The following is a 21,424-nucleotide window of genomic DNA, read 5'->3' on the forward strand; positions in this document are numbered from 1 at the left end:
CAAAGGGGTATTGCATACCATCTGACGTCATGCTCAACAATATATAGGGGTGGCTAGCTGGGAGAGAGTGGGGCCGGACTGCTCGGGGTTAGGCTGGGCATCGGTCAGCAGGTGGTGAGCAATTGCATTGTGCATCACTTGTTTCGTGCACATTATTAGTAATATTACCATTATTATTATTATTATTATTATTGTTATTATTTTCCTGTCTTAATAAACTGTCTTTATCTCAACTCACAGGCTTCACTTTCCTGTTTCTCTCCCCCATCCCAGAGAGGGAGGGGGGCAGGTGAGCGATTGGCTGTGTGCTGTTTAGCTACCGGCCGGGTTAAACCACAACAACAGCCAAAAATGATCACGGGGAAATTAATAAGATGCGGGTAACATTTCACAGCATATTGGTGAGAAATATGGCCTCAATTTAAGAGGAAAAATCCAAATCCAGGCATGATTATTAGACATTATTAATGATTCTCACGTTAGATGTTTTGATTAATTCAAGTGTTTATTCATCTCCTTAGGAGGATTTCTTCTTCTTACAAGTAAGATTTTATAGCACAAAGTAGCAGAAAAGACTATAAAAATGCACTGGCATTACACTTTTCCTGCAAGCCTTTAATTAGACTGAGAAGGGTTTTGAACTACATGAGCATGCTAATTTCTATTCTGAATGTGAAAATGTGGCAGAGACGTCATGCATCATGTAATCTTGAACAAATTTTATTTGAAACTTTAGTTTTAAAATTTAAGTCTTAACATAAAATATATTAGTCTATGAGCTGCATTAAAATATATATATATAATAACAGCAAGATTTTCTAGATGCATGGTCGATGTTTCCAGGCCTTTTTACACAGAATATTGCTCTCAAAATCAATGTTCCATCACTTTTCTTTCTTTATCCATAAAACAGGTACTTTATCTGCTTAGAAAGGTGTTTTTTTTTACACTTCTCCAAAGTTGTTCTCAAATACCTCTTTCCTAAGACTGCATTATGGTCACATTATAGCTCTTCTTATCATTATTGGTGCCTAGGAGCTTTCTTATGGGCACTGAATGTAAACTAACAGAATTCCTTGAAGAGTTTGCACACTACGAATCTATGTAAGCTACATCATTTGTAGTCAGGAGCAATGCTTCACAAGCAATGCTTTATGCCACAAAGATAGAGGACAAACGCCAGTAGTCAGCAGACAAGGTTTCCTGTGTTTCTGGCTGCTAAAATTTCATAGAGTCACAGAGCTACAGGCACCTCTGGGTACCTCCAGTCCCAACCTCTGCTCAGAGCAGGGTCAGCTGTAGCAGGTTGCCCAGGGCTGTGTCCAGGTGGCTTTTGAAGATCTTCAAGGTTGGAGACTCTACCACGTCTCTGGGCAACCTGTGTCAGTATCCAGTAGCCCATAGAGTACAAAAATAAAATAAAATAAAATAAAATAAATAAAATAAAAAAAATAAAATAAAATAAAATAAAATAAAATAAAATAAAATAAAATAAAATAGTTTTCTTATATTTAAATGGGATTTCTTGAATGTCAGTTTGTGACAATTGCCTCATGTCCTGCCACTGGGCACCACCGAGAAGAAAAGCCCAGTTCTCTCCTCATTAGTTCCCCCACATGCTATGTAGACACAAAGAGAAGTCCCCCTGAGTTTTATCTCCTCCAGAATGATGATTCCCAGCTCTCTCAGCCTCTCCTCGTAGGAGGGGTGCTCCAGGCCCACAATCAGTCATGACCGTCCACTGGATATTCTCCTTGAACAGAGCTTGTAACTCGTTTACGAAATCAGACATCTGTTAAAAGCTGTTCTTTGCTGTTGAAAAACAGCTCCCAAAACACAAGTTATGCATGGGCACACTAGCGTTACTCCTTCAGAGGTGTGAAGGTCCCAGGGAAGAAGCCTGGGGCTCATTCTGGAGCCTTGCAGGACACCTGCAGTGATGCCTGTGCTTCCTACGCCTGAGTGCTCCTTATTTTGGGGGGTTTCTTTTCAAGTCAGAGTCCCTGTGCCTTTCAAGATGAAGCTGACTGCACTCACTGCTGCTCACAAGGCCAAAAAGCAGCCAGAAGGATGACACCAGTCTGAGGGAATGTCTTACTTCATTGTGACAGGAAGAATTTGGAGCCAACAGTGTAACACCAGCACTGCCTGCGCACCCAGGTAGACTACGGCCTGCTGTAGTTTGATTACATTCATACATTACATTTGTAGTTTGTTTACATTCAGCTCACACTTGGAAGGTTATATGTACAGCCCATAAGTGCTTCAAATATAGGCTCCGATTTTCCAGTGTTTACCTCAAGTTGCAAGTTCTCTGCTCTCCTGACAGCTGGATCCCTAGTGCAGAAGCTGATGGCATTTGCACAGAAAATACTCTACTTGTTATAAGCAAATTAACTTCTGACGTCCTACATAGAGCCCATGGAAGATAGGATTATATAAAGTAGATCTTGGAAAAAGATATATGAAAGCATTCCAGTGAGAAAACAAATTGCCTTTTCTTGGCTTTATCTTTCAGCATTCTTTGGCAGTTTTCTTGAGGACTGACAAGGTCTGGAAATAGCTCACAGAACCTGCCTGCAAATACCTCTTGTGCCTGAAAAAATAATGGCACACTATGGCAGGTGTCAAACCCAGGAGCACCTCTATCAGGCCGCTGCTTGACGTCATGACTCTAGAGGTACATAAAATAGGATCCGAATCCTGTAGAAGGGGGGAAATGGGAGTACTTTCAGGCCTTGCAGAGGCAATTTATCTTTAAAATTCCTTTTCTCTGATTTGCCTTTCAGTAAGGCAGCATAATCAGCAAAATTCTAACCTCAGAGCTCCAGTCCCATTAGTCATACAAAGCTTAGGTGATTTATAGTCAGAAAATCATTTCAAAACATCTGAAAGGATTTTGTTATTCTGCCTACAGCTACACCTGTGCACTTCTTTGTCTCTAAGTTTCAATTAGAATTAATTTAAATAAGAGAAAATCATGTTTCCTAGTGGCTGAGCCTGTTAATGAAATATGTTTCGCATTTCCAATGGAAATGGGAATTTAGCAAAGTAACAGGCAGAGCTTGTGCCTGCATTATGAATACATTTTATAATTGAAAGACTTTATCTTAATCTCATTAATAAGATCTTTACCTTGATTTTATTTTATTTTTACCGTATTTGTATTGCTCTTAATATCTGGATTGCCACCCTATTAACATGACAACTCATTTTCTAAGGTGCCTGAAGAATCACAAAAAATGGGAGATTCTCTATTGCTCCAAATATCAGTAAGCACCCAGAGGAAAATTTTAACACGTTATGTTAAAAGTCAATAGGAGAACAAAAAAGAAAGGAGCAAGCAGATAATGAATTTAACCATGCTTTTGCACTGAAGTATAATCTAAAACAAAGAGAAATGCATGGCAATGTATTTGTAAACTATTTACCTAGATGGTTTTACTTCAGGCCTCTGGAGGCACCTTTTGCAGAGCAAAAAGTTACTTACTTGACTGCACAGGGGACATACGTGGAAAGAGCACAAAGAAACTGTTAGCCTCCATATTAGTTTTATTAGCACTCTAATACTAGAGTGCATATTAGCACTCTAGCAAGCGGTGTTCTGTTCCTCATGCACATTAAGGACCCAGTCCTCACAGACCTGGGTTAAGCTTAACACATAAAATATTCTTCAAGATTTAAGTATTTTCATATGTTTTGAATATACTTGATATAACTAACCCTAGACTAGCCTATGAGAAGAAAAAAATAATCCTAGGCAAGGTACTTCATGTGACAAAACAGAAGTGCTCCACAGTCCCTTGCAGGGTCCTGCAAAGTAACACACCATCAGATAGAGGCTTCTTTACTCTTTCATATTGCCAACTTCTGTCTTTCAAGAAGTGTTCATGAGCCTGGAGTTCAGTAGTACAATTGTAACAAGGGCAGACCTTGACCTGCCAATGCTAAGTAGTGGCAGTAACACAACAGCAGGAAAAAAGAAACCATGTAGATGAAAACTGTACTGAAATTGCTAGAAATAACATTAAAACATTCCTACAAGTCTTTCAGCATCAGCAGTGGTAGGAAAAGGATATGCCAAAGCAGAAACGTGGTGGAAGGGACAGAGCATCCTTGTCAGATGAACTCACAAACTCAGCACATCACCCTTTTACTAACTACTGTACCATGGAAAACAAATGTGACATGAGCAAGCATAAATCACACATGTTTATGCACACTTACAGATTGATAATACATCTCAACAACAGATATTTTCTACTTTTTTTTCACCAACTGGATGATCACTTCCATAACGATGCCCTTTGCCACATCAAAGAAACAATCCTGAGTGACATTTTTACACATTTTAATAAAACAATTTTTCCTAAACCAGCTTGCACAACCCTGGCCCATGCCACCATAAGCTCTTGGGCAAAAACAAATCTAAAATCTTGGAAATTGGGAACACTGGGCACTTGGCTTCCTCTCTCATGAAGGGAAAGCCAACAACAAACAGATATAAGTAAGAAAAATGTGACATGTACTGTTAAAATTGGTACATGACATATAAATAAGCCCCAGTGGAGTAACCACCCATGAGTTATGCTTGGTACCTATTGGCTAGATTACCCCTTCCTCTTTTGGGCAAACTCTTCGATCTCAGATCTCTGATAACAAGGAAAATCTCCTTGCTCAATACAAGGTTATATAACAAAAGGGAGCAAGAGACCTTGTCTTCTCCTTGCTGAGCAATACGTAGTGCAAACATCTCCAGAGAAAGCTTTGGGGAAAGGCCAGGCTTGTTGAATGCATGTGAATTGCAGTGTTTTTAAGGAGATATCATTCCTCCTACTGCTTGGCTCACGCTGCCTTAATGTGGCTCAGACTGTAAATGACACAATTTGGTTGCCACCATGCTAACCTCTACATTCCTCTGGCTCTGAGTGAGAAAGTCTCCTCTTCCTTTCTCACCTAGCTTCAAATGGAAGCCTCATGAATGCTGTGGATTTAGTGCTTAGCTTTATAATTGTGGTTTTATTTGAATTGCCGCAAAAAATGTGGGGTGAGATTAAACACAGGCTTCTCCTTTTGAAGAGGTCTGTGCTTAATATGACTTTTACACCCCATATTCTCACTAACTTTTATTTTTTCTGTCTTTGAGTCTAGTTGCAACTCCTGCTCCTACACTGCAGTTGTGAGTATTTCCTTGGTACTGTGCTAAGTTATATTTATGCATAAACTTTTGCTAATTGCTGAACCCATGCTGGAATGAATAAAGCTTTCATTCATGTTTATATATTAGTTTCCAACATTTGTATGTTTGTAATCATCAGGCTAAAAACAGCTTTCATTTGCAGAGATGTAAACTGAGGGTAACTGAGTCAGGAGATACTCTCTACTAGGTACATGGAAAGATTTTTTTTTCTAGTATCACTAACAGATGAGTTTATCACAGAAATGTCCAAATTCTGTAACTCCATGTAATTTGTTCAGGGCTGGTAACTGTGGTTATGGCTACATTCACAAGTAGTTTGGATCGACAAAAATGAATCTCTAGAGCTCATTTTGGGCTGGAGACCTGATACACACGTTTCTCTAGATTGCTGAAACTCTTATTTCAGAAAATGTTTAAGTTTGCACTGATGGTCTTTTACTGCTGCAGCTCATCTCCCGCCCAGGTTAGTTTGTTCCAAGGAGAATCCAGGTCACATCCTGCAGTGCCCTTCCAGATGAGGACCAGAGCTCAGCAAGCAGGCAACATTTGTACATTGTCTGAAAAGCGCTATCCTGATCTGAACTAATGCACTAATACAGACACGCCCTATGCATACAATCAAAACTTACACAATTAGAATATCTGTGGCAATTCCTAGCCATCAACAATTTTCCCAGCCATATAATTACTACTATTAACAGTACGCATTCCCAATTTAATAAATGGAAGCAAGATAAATGCCCACATCACTTTGGCTTCCCCAAAGCTTTACGATTCATAACATAGCAATCTGTTGCCCTTGGCCTTTTGGAAACAGCATCCATGTGATAATTGATAATAATGATAATGCAGCACTTCTGGTCTGTTCTGGATATCTGATGGCTTCAACTGCTTTGTCTTAGAGGAGGCAGTTGAGAAAACCCTTGAGTCAACAGGTTTAGGGAAAGAGGAACCAAGGAGGCTTCTGGTATAGCACCATGGGAGAGGGTGGATGGTAGGAAGAGGTGATGTGACACATTGCTTAGATTTTCTGTGTTTTTAGCATTGCCACCTTGTAGAGGAACTGCCACAACTGCCTCCTTCTCCAGGGCTTTTCCATTTTTGTTGCACTGGCTCTAGTTTCAATACCTCCAGTATGGGAAACCAGGCTTCCTGCTTCTCTCTATTCAAAAATGTTACCAGCCCCCTCTTCATGTCTTGCCCTGTTGCTGCTGCAAAAAAGCATAACCTATGTGCATAGCTGTGTTATTATCCACCGTTCTCTTCTGAAGCTGTTAACACATTACTGCTCATTGGCTACCTCATAGGAACCATTTATGTACATCCTTTGAATCTCACTTGTCCCTGAAGTGAGTGCAAATTATGTCAAGTAAAACTACTTACCTTTAGATAGCAGACAGAGCCCCAGGCAGACAGTGGGCCAAGAAGCAGAAGGATGGCATCACCTTGAAAACACTGTAATTACACACATTCAACAAGCCTGACCTTTTCCCAGAGCTGTCTCTGGTGACGTTTGTGCAGCACGTTGTTCAAGGAGGCAATAAGGAGAGGACAGGGTCTCTTGCCCTGTTTTACTATATAACCCATGTGCTGTATACTGAAAGTGCTCAAAAAAAAGAAACGGTCAAGGTAACCGATCATGTTTTAATGCAGTGACTAAACAGAAGTTGAACTGTTGCCTTTGAAAAGGTGGTGTGTTTTCAGTCTAGTCATGCACAATACCTGCACACATATTTCAACGATGTGCAAATTCATTGAACAGCAAGAGCACATGACTGCTTCTAGACTTGAAACCTTTGATTCCTTCCCGGACTTGAGTCCTTTGTATGGTATAATGCACTTACAAATATAAATATCACCCAATCAGAGACACATTCTGCAAAGGTTATACCCTTCTAGTTTGTTTTTAGGCTAAATCTATCAGGTCCTGAAACTACTTAAGCCTCAGTCATCATAATTATGGTGAGGAACAACTTCAGTCAACGTTATATGTAATTTATTTTTCCTCCAACTGCCAGCTATATCTTGACAAAGTTTCTAACTGAAGTTTAAAGCTTGCTTTGTTCAGAACAATCAGGTAAGCCTATGATGCTGGAAAGGTCTGCTGTCACAGATATGTGAGAAAGCAAGGTAGAACCTGGTTTACTTGACTTCATGTGGGTCATGTGATGTAATTAATTCCAAATGTTTTTGGTTTCTGTAGAGAAACTTCCAGCAAAAGATTTAAATGATGTAATAATTACCTTTTTCCTCTCATGAGCCCTCTGACTATGCCTTAATTTATGATACTTTTAACTAGCATACATGTATCCTGAGGCTATGATGGGTGCACATTTATTTAAGTCAAAAGATAAATCTTAATGAAAGGGTTTTTTTGCACAATAATTAACTTATTTTGATCATCATAACAGTAATTATTAGAGACACAAAAACAGAATCAGATCTCAGAAGAAGCCATGAAGATCCTAAATAGGGTGGAGTACCAACACTGCCCTATTATTTTGCCAAAAATGATACATCAAAGTGGCAGCAGTGAATCATCACACACTACTAGGAACTACACCCAAGGAATCCAAGAGATGAAAATATTAAATGCACTAACCTCCATCATAAATCGTAAGTTATAATCACACAGCAGATATTTGTAATATGCCTTTTCTCAGATATGAACCTCTGCTCTCCTTATGCCTCTCTCAATACAATCTCTCATAAGATTAAAATACAACAAACCCGAAAGAACCACAAAAGCACAAGATTTTTGGCTTTATATGAAAGGTCCATCTATTAAATATATATATATATTGATGGATTAAAAGTCTTAGCTATGCATCAAATAGTACATCTGGGCAGCCCAGTTCTTTTAGGAGCATCTTCAAAAAATCACCCTTTTTATGGGATCATACACACCATGAGAAGAAAGGCCAGCAATGAAAAAGAACGCGCCCACTCTTAACCTGCTGTCATCCTGTCCTTAGTAAAAATAACTACTGTTCTGATTTTCTGCACAGTCATTAAACCATTGTGCACATGCAACACGACTGCACGCACAGACAGTATACTTGCAGCCAGCTCTTTTGCAGTGACCTACAATGAGGAAGTCAAGCACATTTTAACAAAAATATCTTAATCCTGTGTCAGATTGAAGATTTAATTTCTCAAAACTAGAAAACTTTAATGATACACAAGGTGACTTCATATAAGAGAAGCTTCAGCAACAATACAGGAATAAAGAAAAGGATGTAGCATTTTACCTTTTCCAGTCAAAGTTTCTTCTTTTATTTTCCTCACCGCTTCTTGGCCCTCACTCTCGATGTTTCCAGCTGTCACAATACAGAAACACAAAATTGGTGATGCAAACAACTTAAGGACAGTGAATATATGCCTGCTATCATTACAGGTTGACCACAGTGTAAAACCAGTTATGAGTTTTAAGTGAAAATGTGTGATTCATTGTTGTTAGAGCAGCAGAGGTCTTTAAAGAGCTCTGTACAAATGCCCTGCTGTTCACATGAGTTCTGTTTGTTCATCTCATTTATTCATGCAAGCTATGACCACCTGCTGGGTGGAACAGCTGAATGTAGATGCAAATCTGTGAGCCACGTGAATTATATCACATCCAGTCTCTAAAAAAGCTTTACTGTAGGTGAGAGTGGACCACCCTCTACTCTTTCCAAAATGAAGAACTTCACAGCTGGAGAAAAGGCCCTGCTAACCTGTTCTGAATGCTCAGGAAAAGTTTTACCAGTACTAACGGAATATATGATTAAGCATCAAATAAATGCCTTTTGTGCCATTCAGCTGATGTGGACAGTTAATAGTTATCTGACATCTGTTTTGCAATTTTGCTGTGCGTCTGTATTTGAGCAGTTAAAAAATAATAATAATTAAAAAAAATGATTTGCAACACTGATATCTGATGGTAATATATATCTTTGTCTTGATGATAGGCAAGAAGACTTGACATTTACATAAATGTAGCCAAAATAAAGACATTTGACATTTCAGATACTTAAGATAAAATAATTCTCATAGAAAACCTAGTGTCATACTGGCCTATCACTGTTCTTTATAAAGTACATTAACTCTGGAATTATACTGCTCAGACTAACCAAGAAAGGATAAGAATTAGAAACCAACCAAACAAGCAAACTAACAAAAACAACAAAGCAGACATTTGTGTTTTTTGTTTGTTTGTTTGTTTGTTTTGCTTAAAGACATCCAAGTCTTTAAAGAACAGAAATGTTCAGCTTGATGCTAATTTCCAGATACAGATGCACTGTCAACAAAAAACCCTCCAGTGAAACTGCCACATCCAGGGAAATCTGGGCACAAGGGTGATAGGCAAAGGATTGTTTTTCCTCACTGTTTCACCCAAAGTGATTTAGTAGAGTAAGATTTCAAGCTCAGTGTGTTGTAACACCAGATAAGAGTGTTGTTTTGGGAAACAAAAATAGTTTGGTGCCAACTCTGTGAAGGTCTGATGCGATTCCTCTTTCATTCAGCACTCCTCATGCAGAGAACAAACTTATTAAGCCTCCAGTGTCTTTACCTCTCAGTATGATCAGTTGATTTTTTCTTTTAAGAGAACTTGTGTTCACAACAGATTTTAATTTGTGTTATTTTGCTGTTATATAAATGGTAATTAATTAAAGCTCAGTGCCCTCCAAATGAGCTCATGTTATTCATATTTGCATGTTTTTCATTCTAGACCACTGCGATAAAATAATTATTTTGCTAAGCAGTCATTTCAAATGTCTGTTTCCAGCCCAATTCAACAGAGAGTTTGAAAACTAGATTCTGAAGCTTGAGTACTGTAAAATTGAAACAACCTCGGCGAAAGCTGCTACTGCAATAGAGGCTTTTGAAATACTTCTTTCAAAGAAAATCCTGTAAGAAAGAATTAGCAGACTGAACAAATTATCAAAATCCTAACAAAAAGTTCAAAGACAAGTATCACAAAGATACCATAGGACTGTGAGAGTGATCTACACCTCTGATTTTGCTTAAGGGGATCAGCATCCCCTTGCTGAGGATGAGTGGAAGAAGAAAGGGACAGGTTTCACTGCTTCTCTTCAAGTATATCCTTGTGGAATCCTCGAAGCAAAGTAAACGGTAGGCATGAAAAAGAGCAGCCTCCTTTTAAGTTCTACATTAATTATTTTAAGTTCAAAAAATACTTTTTAAGTCAACAAGCTACCACAATTGCCTTTAGGTTGGTAAAAATCAAACAAAATCTGTGTATCTTTTTGATGTAAATGATTCACTAAAGGGCACAACTTCCAACCACACTAAACAGGAGTAGAGTGCTCTAAACTAAGCTGGGTGGTGTTTTATTAAATGAAGGTCAAATTTTTACCAACATCAGGTATTTTAGATTCTCAGTACTGTATTTGTAACAACTGTGTAGAAAAACTTTGTGATATACAGGAGAATCATCTTTGCTTGACTTTTTGCAGATGATTCACCATATTTTTTGTATGCTCAGTGTGCCATTTTTATCCAAACCAGAATGCATCCATTTTAAGCTCAATAGCATCTGTAGCGTAAGTTCTGCCTACCCTTCAAGGATTCAAGTGGTGAGGAGGATGAGAAGGTGAAGATAGATCATGGTTTTATGCAGTGAGGGAATCTGAACAAAAGCTTTAAGAAGAAGGGATTCAATGTCTTGAGAGCTTAGATTGTGGAAGTACCTAAAACTGTAATAATTATGCTTTTCTTGCAAATTTAAAGTGTCTATTGGGAGCTCAAAATGCATACAGCTGTCTCAAGAATTGTTTATGCAAGATGTTCAGTGCCCTGTCTGATGCTTTCCTTCTCTGTCCCCATAGAATAGTCAATAATTCAGGTGAGACTGATTCAATAATAACACTGACTACAACCAACTTTGAAAACAAAACTAATAAAATAAAAATAAATTCCAGTCTGAATGGACGCATCTGTATAAAAAGAGATATCATATTAAAAAAAAAAAAAAAAAAAAAGAAGATATATTAATAGCATTAAAAATTCTAGTTCTTAGCAAAATACCGAAGCTCATATTGAAGAAGAGAGGAGAGGAGAGGAGAGGAGAGGAGAGGAGAGGAGAGGAGAGGAGAGGAGAGGAGAGGAGAGGAGAGGAGAGGAGAGGAGAGGAGAGGAGAGGAGAGGAGAGGAGAGGAGAGGAGAGGAGAGGAGAGGAGAGGAGAGGAGAGGAGAGGAGAGGAGAGGAGAGGAGAGGAGAGGAGAGGAGAGGAGAGGAGAGGAGAGGAGAGGAGAGGAGAGGAGAGGAGAGGAGAGGAGAGGAGAGGAGAGGAGAGGAGAGGAGAGGAGAGGAGAGGAGAGGAGAGGAGAGGAGAGGAGAGGAGAGGAGAGGAGAGGAGAGGAGAGGAGAGGAGAGGAGAGGAGAGGAGAGGAGAGGAGAGGAGAGGAGAGGAGAGGAGAGGAGAGGAGAGGAGAGGAGAGGAGAGGAGAGGAGAGGAGAGGAGAGGAGAGGAGAGGAGAGGAGAGGAGAGGAGAGGAGAGGAGAGGAGAGGAGAGGAGAGGAGAGGAGAGGAGAGGAGAGGAGAGGAGAGGAGAGGAGAGGAGAGGAGAGGAGAGGAGAGGAGAGGAGAGGAGAGGAAAGGAGAGGAGAGGAAAGGAGAGGAGAGGAAAGGAAAGGAGAGGAAAGGAAAGGAAAGGAGAGGAAAGGAAAGGAAAGGAAAGGAAAGGAAAGGAAAGGAAAGGAAAGGAAAGGAAAGGAAAGGAAAGGAAAGGAAAGGAAAGGAAAGGAAAGGAAAGGAAAGGAAAGGAAAGGAAAGGAAAGGAAAGGAAAGGAAAGGAAAGGAAAGGAAAGGAAAGGAAAGGAAAGGAAAGGAAAGGAAAGGAAAGGAAAGGAAAGGAAAGGAAAGGAAAGGAAAGGAAAGGAAAGGAAAGGAAAGGAAAGGAAAGGAAAGGAAAAGGAAAGGAGATAAATTCAAATACAACTTTTAGTCCAAAAAATGACTCTCCTCTTCAACATTTTTCTACACAAATGTCACAAGTCAAAGCACATTGAACTAAAGACACCACAGAAGTACACAGAAAAAATCTTATCACCAGTAGGAGGCTTTGAATCTTACCCTAAAGGTCAGACTCTGTCATCTTAATCAGTTTAAGTAGATTCTAACTCTGGAAGTTGTTTTGGGGATTTCAATAGAACTGTCACAGAGTATTGCTCAGCCTGAATAAGGATGGCAAAAATACAGCCCCCAGAAGCCTGGCATGGATGAATGAATTTGTACATTACAGAAACACTTACACTGTTGCTAGTTAAGGGGTACTAATATATTTACGTGCTCTTTATAAAATATTATTAATTCCTTAGAAGGTGAAAATCTCTCCAAAATAATAATTGCTAATCACCAATAACTCATAACTAATGTACAAAATTGATTCTGACAAAAAGCAAGGCTTTTTGCATAATTTTTTTTTAATAGAAATGGGAATTTACCATCTTGACCTCTGAAGGGAGTGCACTGCAAGGCATTAGAAAGACATTTAGAATAATCTGTGAACAACAATACAGCCTGTGAAGCTTAAGATTGCCTGGAAAGAATAAAAGCACAAATTTTATAAGCCAGAATTAGCAAAGGGAGAATTTCATGACTTTCAACAAATGAACACAAAGCCAAAGCACAAATAAAAAGCTCCTGAAATGGACACTGAGCAAATCCAAAATACTCAAGACATGGCAGATCAGAGAAACATCCAACCCCTCCAGCCTGGAGGCTGAGGGCCACCCTTTGCCACAGCGTGGCTCTCAGTTGGCAGCAACCCCCTTTTCTTATTTAGCCATAATTATATAGCAGTTAATCTCTAAAACTAAATAGCTTTTCAGGGTTAGCAGCCTGCCCTGTGGCCCTCCCCACTGCCCCACTTTGGCTATGGTGTTTTGGAAAGGGGAGGGGAGCCAATGCTCAGCTCTCAGGTAGGAGGGTAGCAGGAAAGTTGACTTGCAGATGTGGTACATGTAATGCAAAGATATTCACCAATCACTTCAAGTAATCCAAGTTTAGAAGTGGTGTCTACAAACTCTAATGCATATGCTCATTGCCAGGAGAAGCTTGGTAGTATGGTAATAAAGTTGGTGTACCATACGATTAAGAAGTTACACATGGTGATGGTTAGGTGTCTTTGTGCAACAGAACACACGAGAGGTTCCAAATGTGAATTTGAATTAAGGAGTCTCCTCAGAGTAGCATAATCCTAATATGCTACTATAATATGACTGAAGGGAACTGATCCAAGTGGAGCACAGGCCAGAAGACTGGGCTTGCAAGAGCACCCAAAGTTGCCAGAAAAAAAAAAAAAAAAGAAAAAAATCATACCAGCTAGTGGTATAGATTATGATTTTGTGAGTGTGCATGGCGTTGCATAACAGTGCCTCAGAGAGACAAAAGACTGCCCCCCAGAAGCTCTAACAATGAGAAATCTGTAAAGTCTTGTATGAAAAAATGTCTTGCTTAGGAAAAAAGAATATAGGTCTCTCACCCATGAAATTTCCAAGTCATTAATTTGTTGTTCAACAAAGCCAGGTATAAGGATATGTCCTGGTACAAAAAGGCATTGAGAAAGTGACACACAGCTTCCTTATGTCTAGACGTACCACATGGCCTTTGTCATCCAGTTCATTGTACTGCACTCACAATTTAATACATGCCTTTTTGACATGAAAGGCAAAAATATCACTGAGAGCTTGCTTTTGAGAAAAGAAGCAAAACTGAGTAAGGAGGAGGAGGTCAGTTTCCAAACAGAAAACAAATCATCATTCTTGCCCTAAGTTTCAGCAACCCCAACTGTTCCAAGAGAAGATGTGAGAATGCCCCTGTTTATCAAACCAAAGATACAACCAGAAAAGTGCTGTTTCCAACAACAACCTGTAGCAGGTGCTGAAAAAAGTGTCAGTGTCAGCATTAAAACTAGAGTGAAGTTTTCTGATACACCATTCCAGAAGCAAGTAGTTTAAGAGGTTTCCTGAATCAGAGGTTACTCCTAGCTTCTCTGTGAACCTACCCTCCACTTCTTCATCTCATCACATTTTCAATTCATTCAAGCACTTGGCCTCCAAAGAGTTCTGGGACAACAAAGTCTGTGATTTAATGACACAGTTAATTGGATTAGAAAGGTCATACTTCAGTTGTTCCTCTTTTTAAATTGTTGGATGTTCGCTACTCTGTGTATAATAGAGAGAAAATAACCACTTCTTATTCACTTTCTCTGTAACACTCATAATTATATAAGCCTTTATGATATCACACATCAGTCATCTGTTTGCAAGCGGAAGAACCTTTGTTTATTAGCCCCACCTTGCACAAAGCTATCCCATATTCCTCATCATCCTTCTCTGCTTTTTTCCAGTTCTACCAGGCTCCTTTTGAGTATTTACAACAAGCTCAAACAATAATTTCTACAAAGGAAGAGGACACTTCACATCTTGTTTTTGTTTTCTTTCCTGCTAAGTAATAAGATTTTATTTGCCTTTTTGACAGGCATTAAATATTGAAGATGCTTTACAGAGAACTTTCAACAGTAAATCACAAATTATTTTCTTATTATTGTTATTTTTGGAGTGGTAGTAGTTAATTTGGATCCTATTCTTGTAAATATACAGCTGCGGTTGGCTTTCCTCATATGCAGTATTTGGATTTACTGAGTCTCAGTATTTACCCATGCTGTCATCACCCAGTCATTTAATAATATGAGATTCTTCATTGTTCTTCATGGTAGTTAGCATTTCACAAGCTCAGAGCATGGCTGAGGCAGAAAGGCACCTCTGGATACCCTCCAGTCCCACCCTCTGCTCAGAGCAGGGTCAGCTACAGCAGGTTGCTCAGGGCTGTGTCCCCTGTTTGACCACCCTCAAGGAAAAAAAAAATATATATGTATTTTCTTATGCTTACATTGAATTTTCTGTACTTCATTTTGTCTGCATTGCATCTTGTCCTGGTCCTGTCACTGGGCTCTGATGGGAAGTGCATGGTTTCATCTTCTCTGCTACCCCTGTCAGCTATTTATACTTATATTTAAGGTTCCCCTAAGCCTTTCCCTCTCCAGGCTGAACAGTCCCAGCTTTCTCAGCCTCTCCTGGTGTGTCAGATGTTCAAATCCCTTAATAATGAGTAAACACATTTGCACAAAATGTATTATCTCACTGTTTAGCTTTTTTCTGTACTTTTTATAAATGTACTGAACACACATCTACAGGATCAGGAGTCCCTTTGCTTCATCCCAAAGTTGAATCATAAGCCTTGACAAAAGATTTTGAAAATCAAAATTAAATGAATTCAAATGGCTGTTTAAATTACCATGATAAGAAAAACTGCAGTGACTCTTTCAAAGTTTATCATCACAAATTTAATTTTGTGTCTGTTGTAATACCTGTGATTTTTTCCATATTCACTGGACTATCCACAATGTTCTTTCTAAAAATGCCTACCAAGCACATTTGCTCACCTTACGCTTCTACTACATTAAGGGTGTGTTAAGGTTCAATGCAAAAGATAGTAGTCCCAAAATACTTTTATTCTATCAAGAAACTTTGTTTTTAATCACAGTGGCTTATTTCTTTTCTGATGGGTGGTATTTTATTTCTACACAGTTCATAATAATCACCATACTATTCATAAACACTGTATCTTTTTAGCTGCATACTTTCTAGTTTTACAATTAAATAACAAAAACAACCAACCAAACAAAAAAACAATAACAAAAAAAACACCCTATATTTTACTAAGTATTATAGGAAATCTAGAACTAACAAATTCCAGTTCTTTCTTTTACTTCCTCAGCATAATTAATTTTTGAGGACTGATCAGAACTTGAAGTCTAATTTATTATAAAAATTCACATGCAGTAAGATATGACACAGTCTTCAAATGGGCATTTCAGCTTGGCTAATTTGCTTTAAGATTATTTTGAAACGTATGAACGCAAACAATGTAGTGGGTTTACGTGGCAAGGTTTTGGTAGCAGGGGGCCATAGGGGTGGTTTCTGTGAGAACGATCTAGAAGATGCCCCATGTTTGGGAAGGGCCCCATTGTTTTCCAGAGCTGAGCCAATAAGCGATGTTGTTTTGCGCCTCTGTGAGAGCATATTTAAGACAGGGAAAAAAACGCTGCGCCACACAGCAGCCGGGAGAGTAGAGAAGTGAGAAAACAGCCTTGCAGGTGCCAAGGTCAGTGCAGAAGGAGGGAGAGAGGTGCTCCAGGTGCCGGAGCAGAAGTCCCCTGCGGCCTGTGGTGAGGACCATGGTGAAGCAGGATGTGCCCCTGCAGCCCATGGAGTACCACGGTGGAGCAGGATTCCACGCTGCAGCCCGTGGAGGAGACCACGGTGGAGCAGGTGGCCCTGCACCGACGGAGGCTGCCGCCTGTGGAAGACCCCTGCTGGAGCAGATTCCGGGCCGGACCTGTAGCCCGTGGAGAGGAGACCACGCAGGAGCAGGTGACCCGGCAGGAGCTGCTGCCCGTAGGGGAGCCAGGTTGGAGCAGTTTTCTCCTGAGGGATGGACCCCATGGTACGGCCCCATATCTGGAGCAGTTCTGGAAGAGCTGCTGCCTGTGGGAAGCCCACGCTGGATCAGTTCATCAAGGACTGCATCCCGTGGGTGGGACCCCACAGCACAGGGGACGAGAGTGACTGAGAAGGAGCAGCAGAGAAGTGCTGTAGACTGACCATAACCCCCATTCCCCCGTTCCCCTGCGCCGCTCGGGGGGAGGAGGTGGAAGAGGGTGGATGGGGGGAAGGTGCTTTTGTTTTTTTTTTCCTTTGTTTTCTCACTTCTCTCGCTTGTTAGTTGTAGGCAATAAATCTTACTATCTCAATCCTTGAGCCCTTTTCACATATTTTCTCCCCATTCCTCTTTGAGGAGGGGGAGTGAGAGAGCGGCTGTGGTGGAGCTCGGCTGCCCACTCGAGCGGAACCACAACACTGAAATAACCTGAAGTCATGAATTTTAAAAACAAAGTTCCAACAGTATAAAATAAACCAAGATTAAGAGCAATGCAGCTCCAGCACTGAAGGTTAGTAGATAAAATACTGAAGCAGACACGAGAAGTATTTCATTTTGCTAAGAGTGCTGGGACTGTTTGAAAACCCCTTGACTAGGAGTTACTAACTCTGCGTAGTTTTCTTTTATACAGACACCAGAACTGTTATATCTAGGTTCTCAGTCTGTTTTACAAACTGACCTTGGTTTTAATTTCTCCAAACTCTAACATAAAATATACTGCTGTTTGATAGTGTGGTGAGATGCTCCTTTCCTTAGGTATAGCATGTGACAACAGGACAAAAGAGTGCTCATGCAACTTGCTTCCAGTACCAACTTACACTGATAAATCTGTCCTTAAAGATACCAATGTACTGTTCACAAGCAATTCACAGCTGTGTTGACCCACTCAGTCGCTCAAGAACAGTCTAGACAACGTCCTCAGGGATATCGACAGACTGTTCACCCAACAGTAGACACACAGCAAACAGTGCAGCTGTTCACAGAGCAGCAGCCTTATGGAAACACACCTGAGACACTCGTATTAGCAGGTCAGTCAGACAACTGAAAGTCACAGCCCTGTAAAAGCAGCTCCCCAACTCGAGCTCAGGGTAGCTCCTGATGGCTGGCCTGGGGTGCTGCCTGGTGAAGGAGACATCCAGCATTGTAACAGAGAACATGTGAGGTCGACAGCTTCCCTGACTGTTGCTTATCAGCCCTAAGACTAATCTTTTATAATACTGGTATATTATACTATATTATGCTATACTATATTATGTGAGTACACACCTTGAGTACTGTGTTCAGTTTTGGGCCCCTTGCTACAAGAAGGACATGGAGGTGCTCGAGCAAGTCCAGAGAAGGGTGACCAAGCTGGTGAGGGGTCTGGAGAACAAGTCTTATGAAGAGCGGCTGAGGGAGCTGGGCTTGTTCAGCCTGGAGAAGAGGAGGCTCAGGGGCGACTTTATCGCTCTCTACAGGTACCTTAAAGGAAGCCGTAGCGAGGTGGGGGTTGGTCTGTTCTCCCACATGCCTGGTGACAGGACAAGGGGGAATGGGCTAAAGTTGCGCCAGGGGAGTTTTAGGTTGGATGTTAGGAAGAACTTCTTTATCAAAAGGGTTGTGAGGCATTGGAACAGGCTGCCCAGGGAAGTGGTGGAGTCTCCATCCCTGGAGGTCTTTAAAAGATGTTTAGATGTTTAGCTTAGTGATATGGTTTAGTGGAGGACTTGTTAGCGTTAGGTAGAGGTTGGACTCGATGATCTTGAGGTCTCTTCCAACCTAGAAATTCTGTGATTCTGTGATATGTATGTACATATATATACACATGTATAATAGCTGAAATATATGGTATATTTCAGCTTTGGTGAGGCTGCACCTCAAGTATTGTGTTCAGCTTTGGGCCCCTCAATACAAGAAGGACATCGAGGCCCTGGAGCGTGTCCAGAGCAGGGCTATGAAGCTGTTGAAGGGCCTGGAACACAAGTCCTGTGAGGAGTGGCTGAAGGAGCTGGGGTTGTTTAGTCTGGGGAAAAGAAGGCTCAGGGGAGACCTCATTGCTCTCTGCAACTGCCTGAAAGGAAGGTGTGGGGGGTTGGCAGTTGGCCTCTTCTCACAGATAACTAGTCATAGGACTAGAGGGAATGGCCTCAAGTTGCACCAGCAGAGGTTTAGGTTGGAAATTAGGAGTGATTTCTTCTCAGAAAGGCATTGGAATGGGTTGCCCAGGGAAGTGGTGGAGTCACCATCCCTGGGGTTGTTTAAGGTAAGGTTGGACGTGGTGCTTAGGGACATGGTTTAGTGGGTGACATTGGTGGTAGGGTGATGGTTGGATCAGATGTTCTTGGAGGTCTTTTCCAACCTTAATGATTCTATTGTGCCTTGCCTTCATAGCAAGTGGCTTTTCCTTTTACCTTGCTTACTCTTACTTAAGCTGCCCAGGCTTAATTGCACAGGTAATCAGTGTGTGTAGTTACAATAAAATCCAACAAACTTGGTCAATCCTCTGTTGCCATTTTATCGTATCCAGAGAATACCATTGTCCCATGATAGGTATTTTCAAGATATTATGCAAATATTAATCAAACAGGTTTCCCAAGACATATACTTAGGATTTCTGAACTCTCAGCTGCAGTCAGTCCTCTGGGCTATGCATGGGACATATAAGATACTGGAGCGGTATTAACATTAAAAATATTCAAGCATCTCATACATCTGTCTACAGTAAGAAAAGACTATTAAAGTATCCCATATAAAATTTAAGTAATTGAAATTAAATCAAGCTGTCTTTGATAATGAATAATTTTACCATCTTGATAGGGTTTAATTATCCTTCTAAAGTTACTTTGTAGTATTATATCATATGAGAATTGTCTAATATGTAGTGCAGAGAGTCCAGCCTGAAAACTGGAAACTAATGTGAATGAAAGAGATGACAGAAATATCTCCTTCTTGGTCTCTCGTAGGGCTTACAGAGGTCACAAAGAAGTGCTGAGTCTCGCTATGAAGTACATTTATTTATGCCAAAATTTCGTTGCTTAGATAAATCACTTGAATATATACATATATTTATATATATAATGAGACTGTTTCCTTTAGAATGTGAGATTGTCTAAGAAAACTGTGACACTGATATACTCAGACACGGAAGACTGATTACACTGCCCTGAACCTGGTGTTTTATAACAAACAGCACATGTATAACATTGTCAAGATGGAAATCTTTTGATCTTCATTCACCATTTACAGACAAAAATATAAAGATTCTATACTAGACATTGCCACACTTCCCCCCCCCCCCCCCCTTTTTTTTTTTATTAATTTTTGGGGGTGGGAAGGAACAAACCAAAACTCTCCTTTTTAAAGTCAGTATTTTAACATGCACTCACCCCCGTGATGAAGGATGGAAAGGATACAAAGAGTTTATGCTTCTAATCAATATAAATTCAGACTCACAAAACTGTGGCCAATACTGTGAATCAGAACTGAACCAAGATGGTCATCATAACAATGACTGGGACACCTTGATTTTTGATGTCCTTATTGTTAAGAGCATATGTATTTGGAATCCCAAACAAAACACCATTTTCGGTATTAGCTCCTGACAAACAGACAACAAAAATGACTTGTCATTTGCCTCATCTGAAGAATAAAATGAAAGCTTATTTATTAGGTAACAAATTGGGTAACAGGGAACACGAACTCCCAGCTTGGTTGACTCCAAAAGCCCACCACTGGCAGTAGATTTCCTTGCCGGGGTCCAAGCTTTTCCTGCAGTAAAAGCCCTGTTCACTGTCAGCAATGCTATCACAGTGTTGCAAAAAGCCACAATGAAACCTAAAAACTAACTTGTAGAAAATTCCTTTCATCATTTCAGCATTCACACTGACCTTTTTCCCATCAAGAGACTGAGGGCAGAGCTAGTAGCATCTGCAGAGAGAGACCATTGGTGGGAGAAAGGAGTCTTGTGCAGCCGTGCTGGGACTGGAAAGTAAGAAGCTGTAAAAGCACTGTGTTACTGCTTGCTGAAAATGCTTTAAGGGAAACCATTGCCTTTTTACACAGTGACTATTCATATTCCGCAAGGTAGAATACTTAACACTTATTTTTTTCACTTGTTCCACTTGTAGATGGGATTTAAAAGTATGTTATTTCAAACATTGACTCCTCTAAAACATGAAATGGAGTCAAAATCACATCCATCACAAGTGGTGAATCATCTTCACATTGGACATTCGGATTTGACTCATTTGCCCGCTGCAGGGACATCATTCTTTATTGCTAAACATTCCCATTACTTAGTCCCTGCAATGGGAGAAAAGTCTTCAGTGAATGAGCAAAATTGAGCTAAATGTGAGTCTGATCCCCCTTCCAAGCCTAAATTCACCTAAAAATCACACTTTTTTCACATATGTTCACGGCTACATGCAAACATACAGTGAAAACATTCCTACAATAGAAAATTTGAGCACACTTGCTGTCTTAATTGAGGTTTAATGCTTTGCCTGTGTGTCCTGAAGCTGAATGTGCTGATGTACCAAGAGGTATTTTAAGCATGCTCTGGACACTTGGGGTCTACAGTTAACAAGAATGGAAGTTCATTGTATTTAATGTGCTTTTGAGACTGTTTTAATCTTGTAGCTGGAACAAACCCTGTGACTATTCATTCTACTGACAGGGCTTCCTTGCTCTGAAGAATTTCACAGGCAAAGGAGATGTCTCTGACTCACCAGACTCAGTG

At 40.3% G+C, this 21,424-nt stretch overlaps 1 protein-coding gene across 1 annotated transcript in view; it reads right to left on the bottom strand.

The window, feature by feature from the left end:
• Positions 1-21,424, bottom strand: part of ZBED1 (zinc finger BED-type containing 1) — a 173,815-nt gene that overhangs the window by 112,487 nt on the left and 39,904 nt on the right. The window contains exon 3 of the mRNA XM_082759827.1: positions 8,452-8,520. Coding sequence (XP_082615953.1) covers positions 8,452-8,520 — 69 coding nt within the window. The remainder of the gene's footprint in view (positions 1-8,451; positions 8,521-21,424) is intronic.

This window comes from Aythya marila (assembly GCF_965140915.1).
Source record: "Aythya marila genome assembly, chromosome: 1".
Taxonomy (NCBI): Eukaryota; Metazoa; Chordata; class Aves; order Anseriformes; family Anatidae; genus Aythya; species Aythya marila.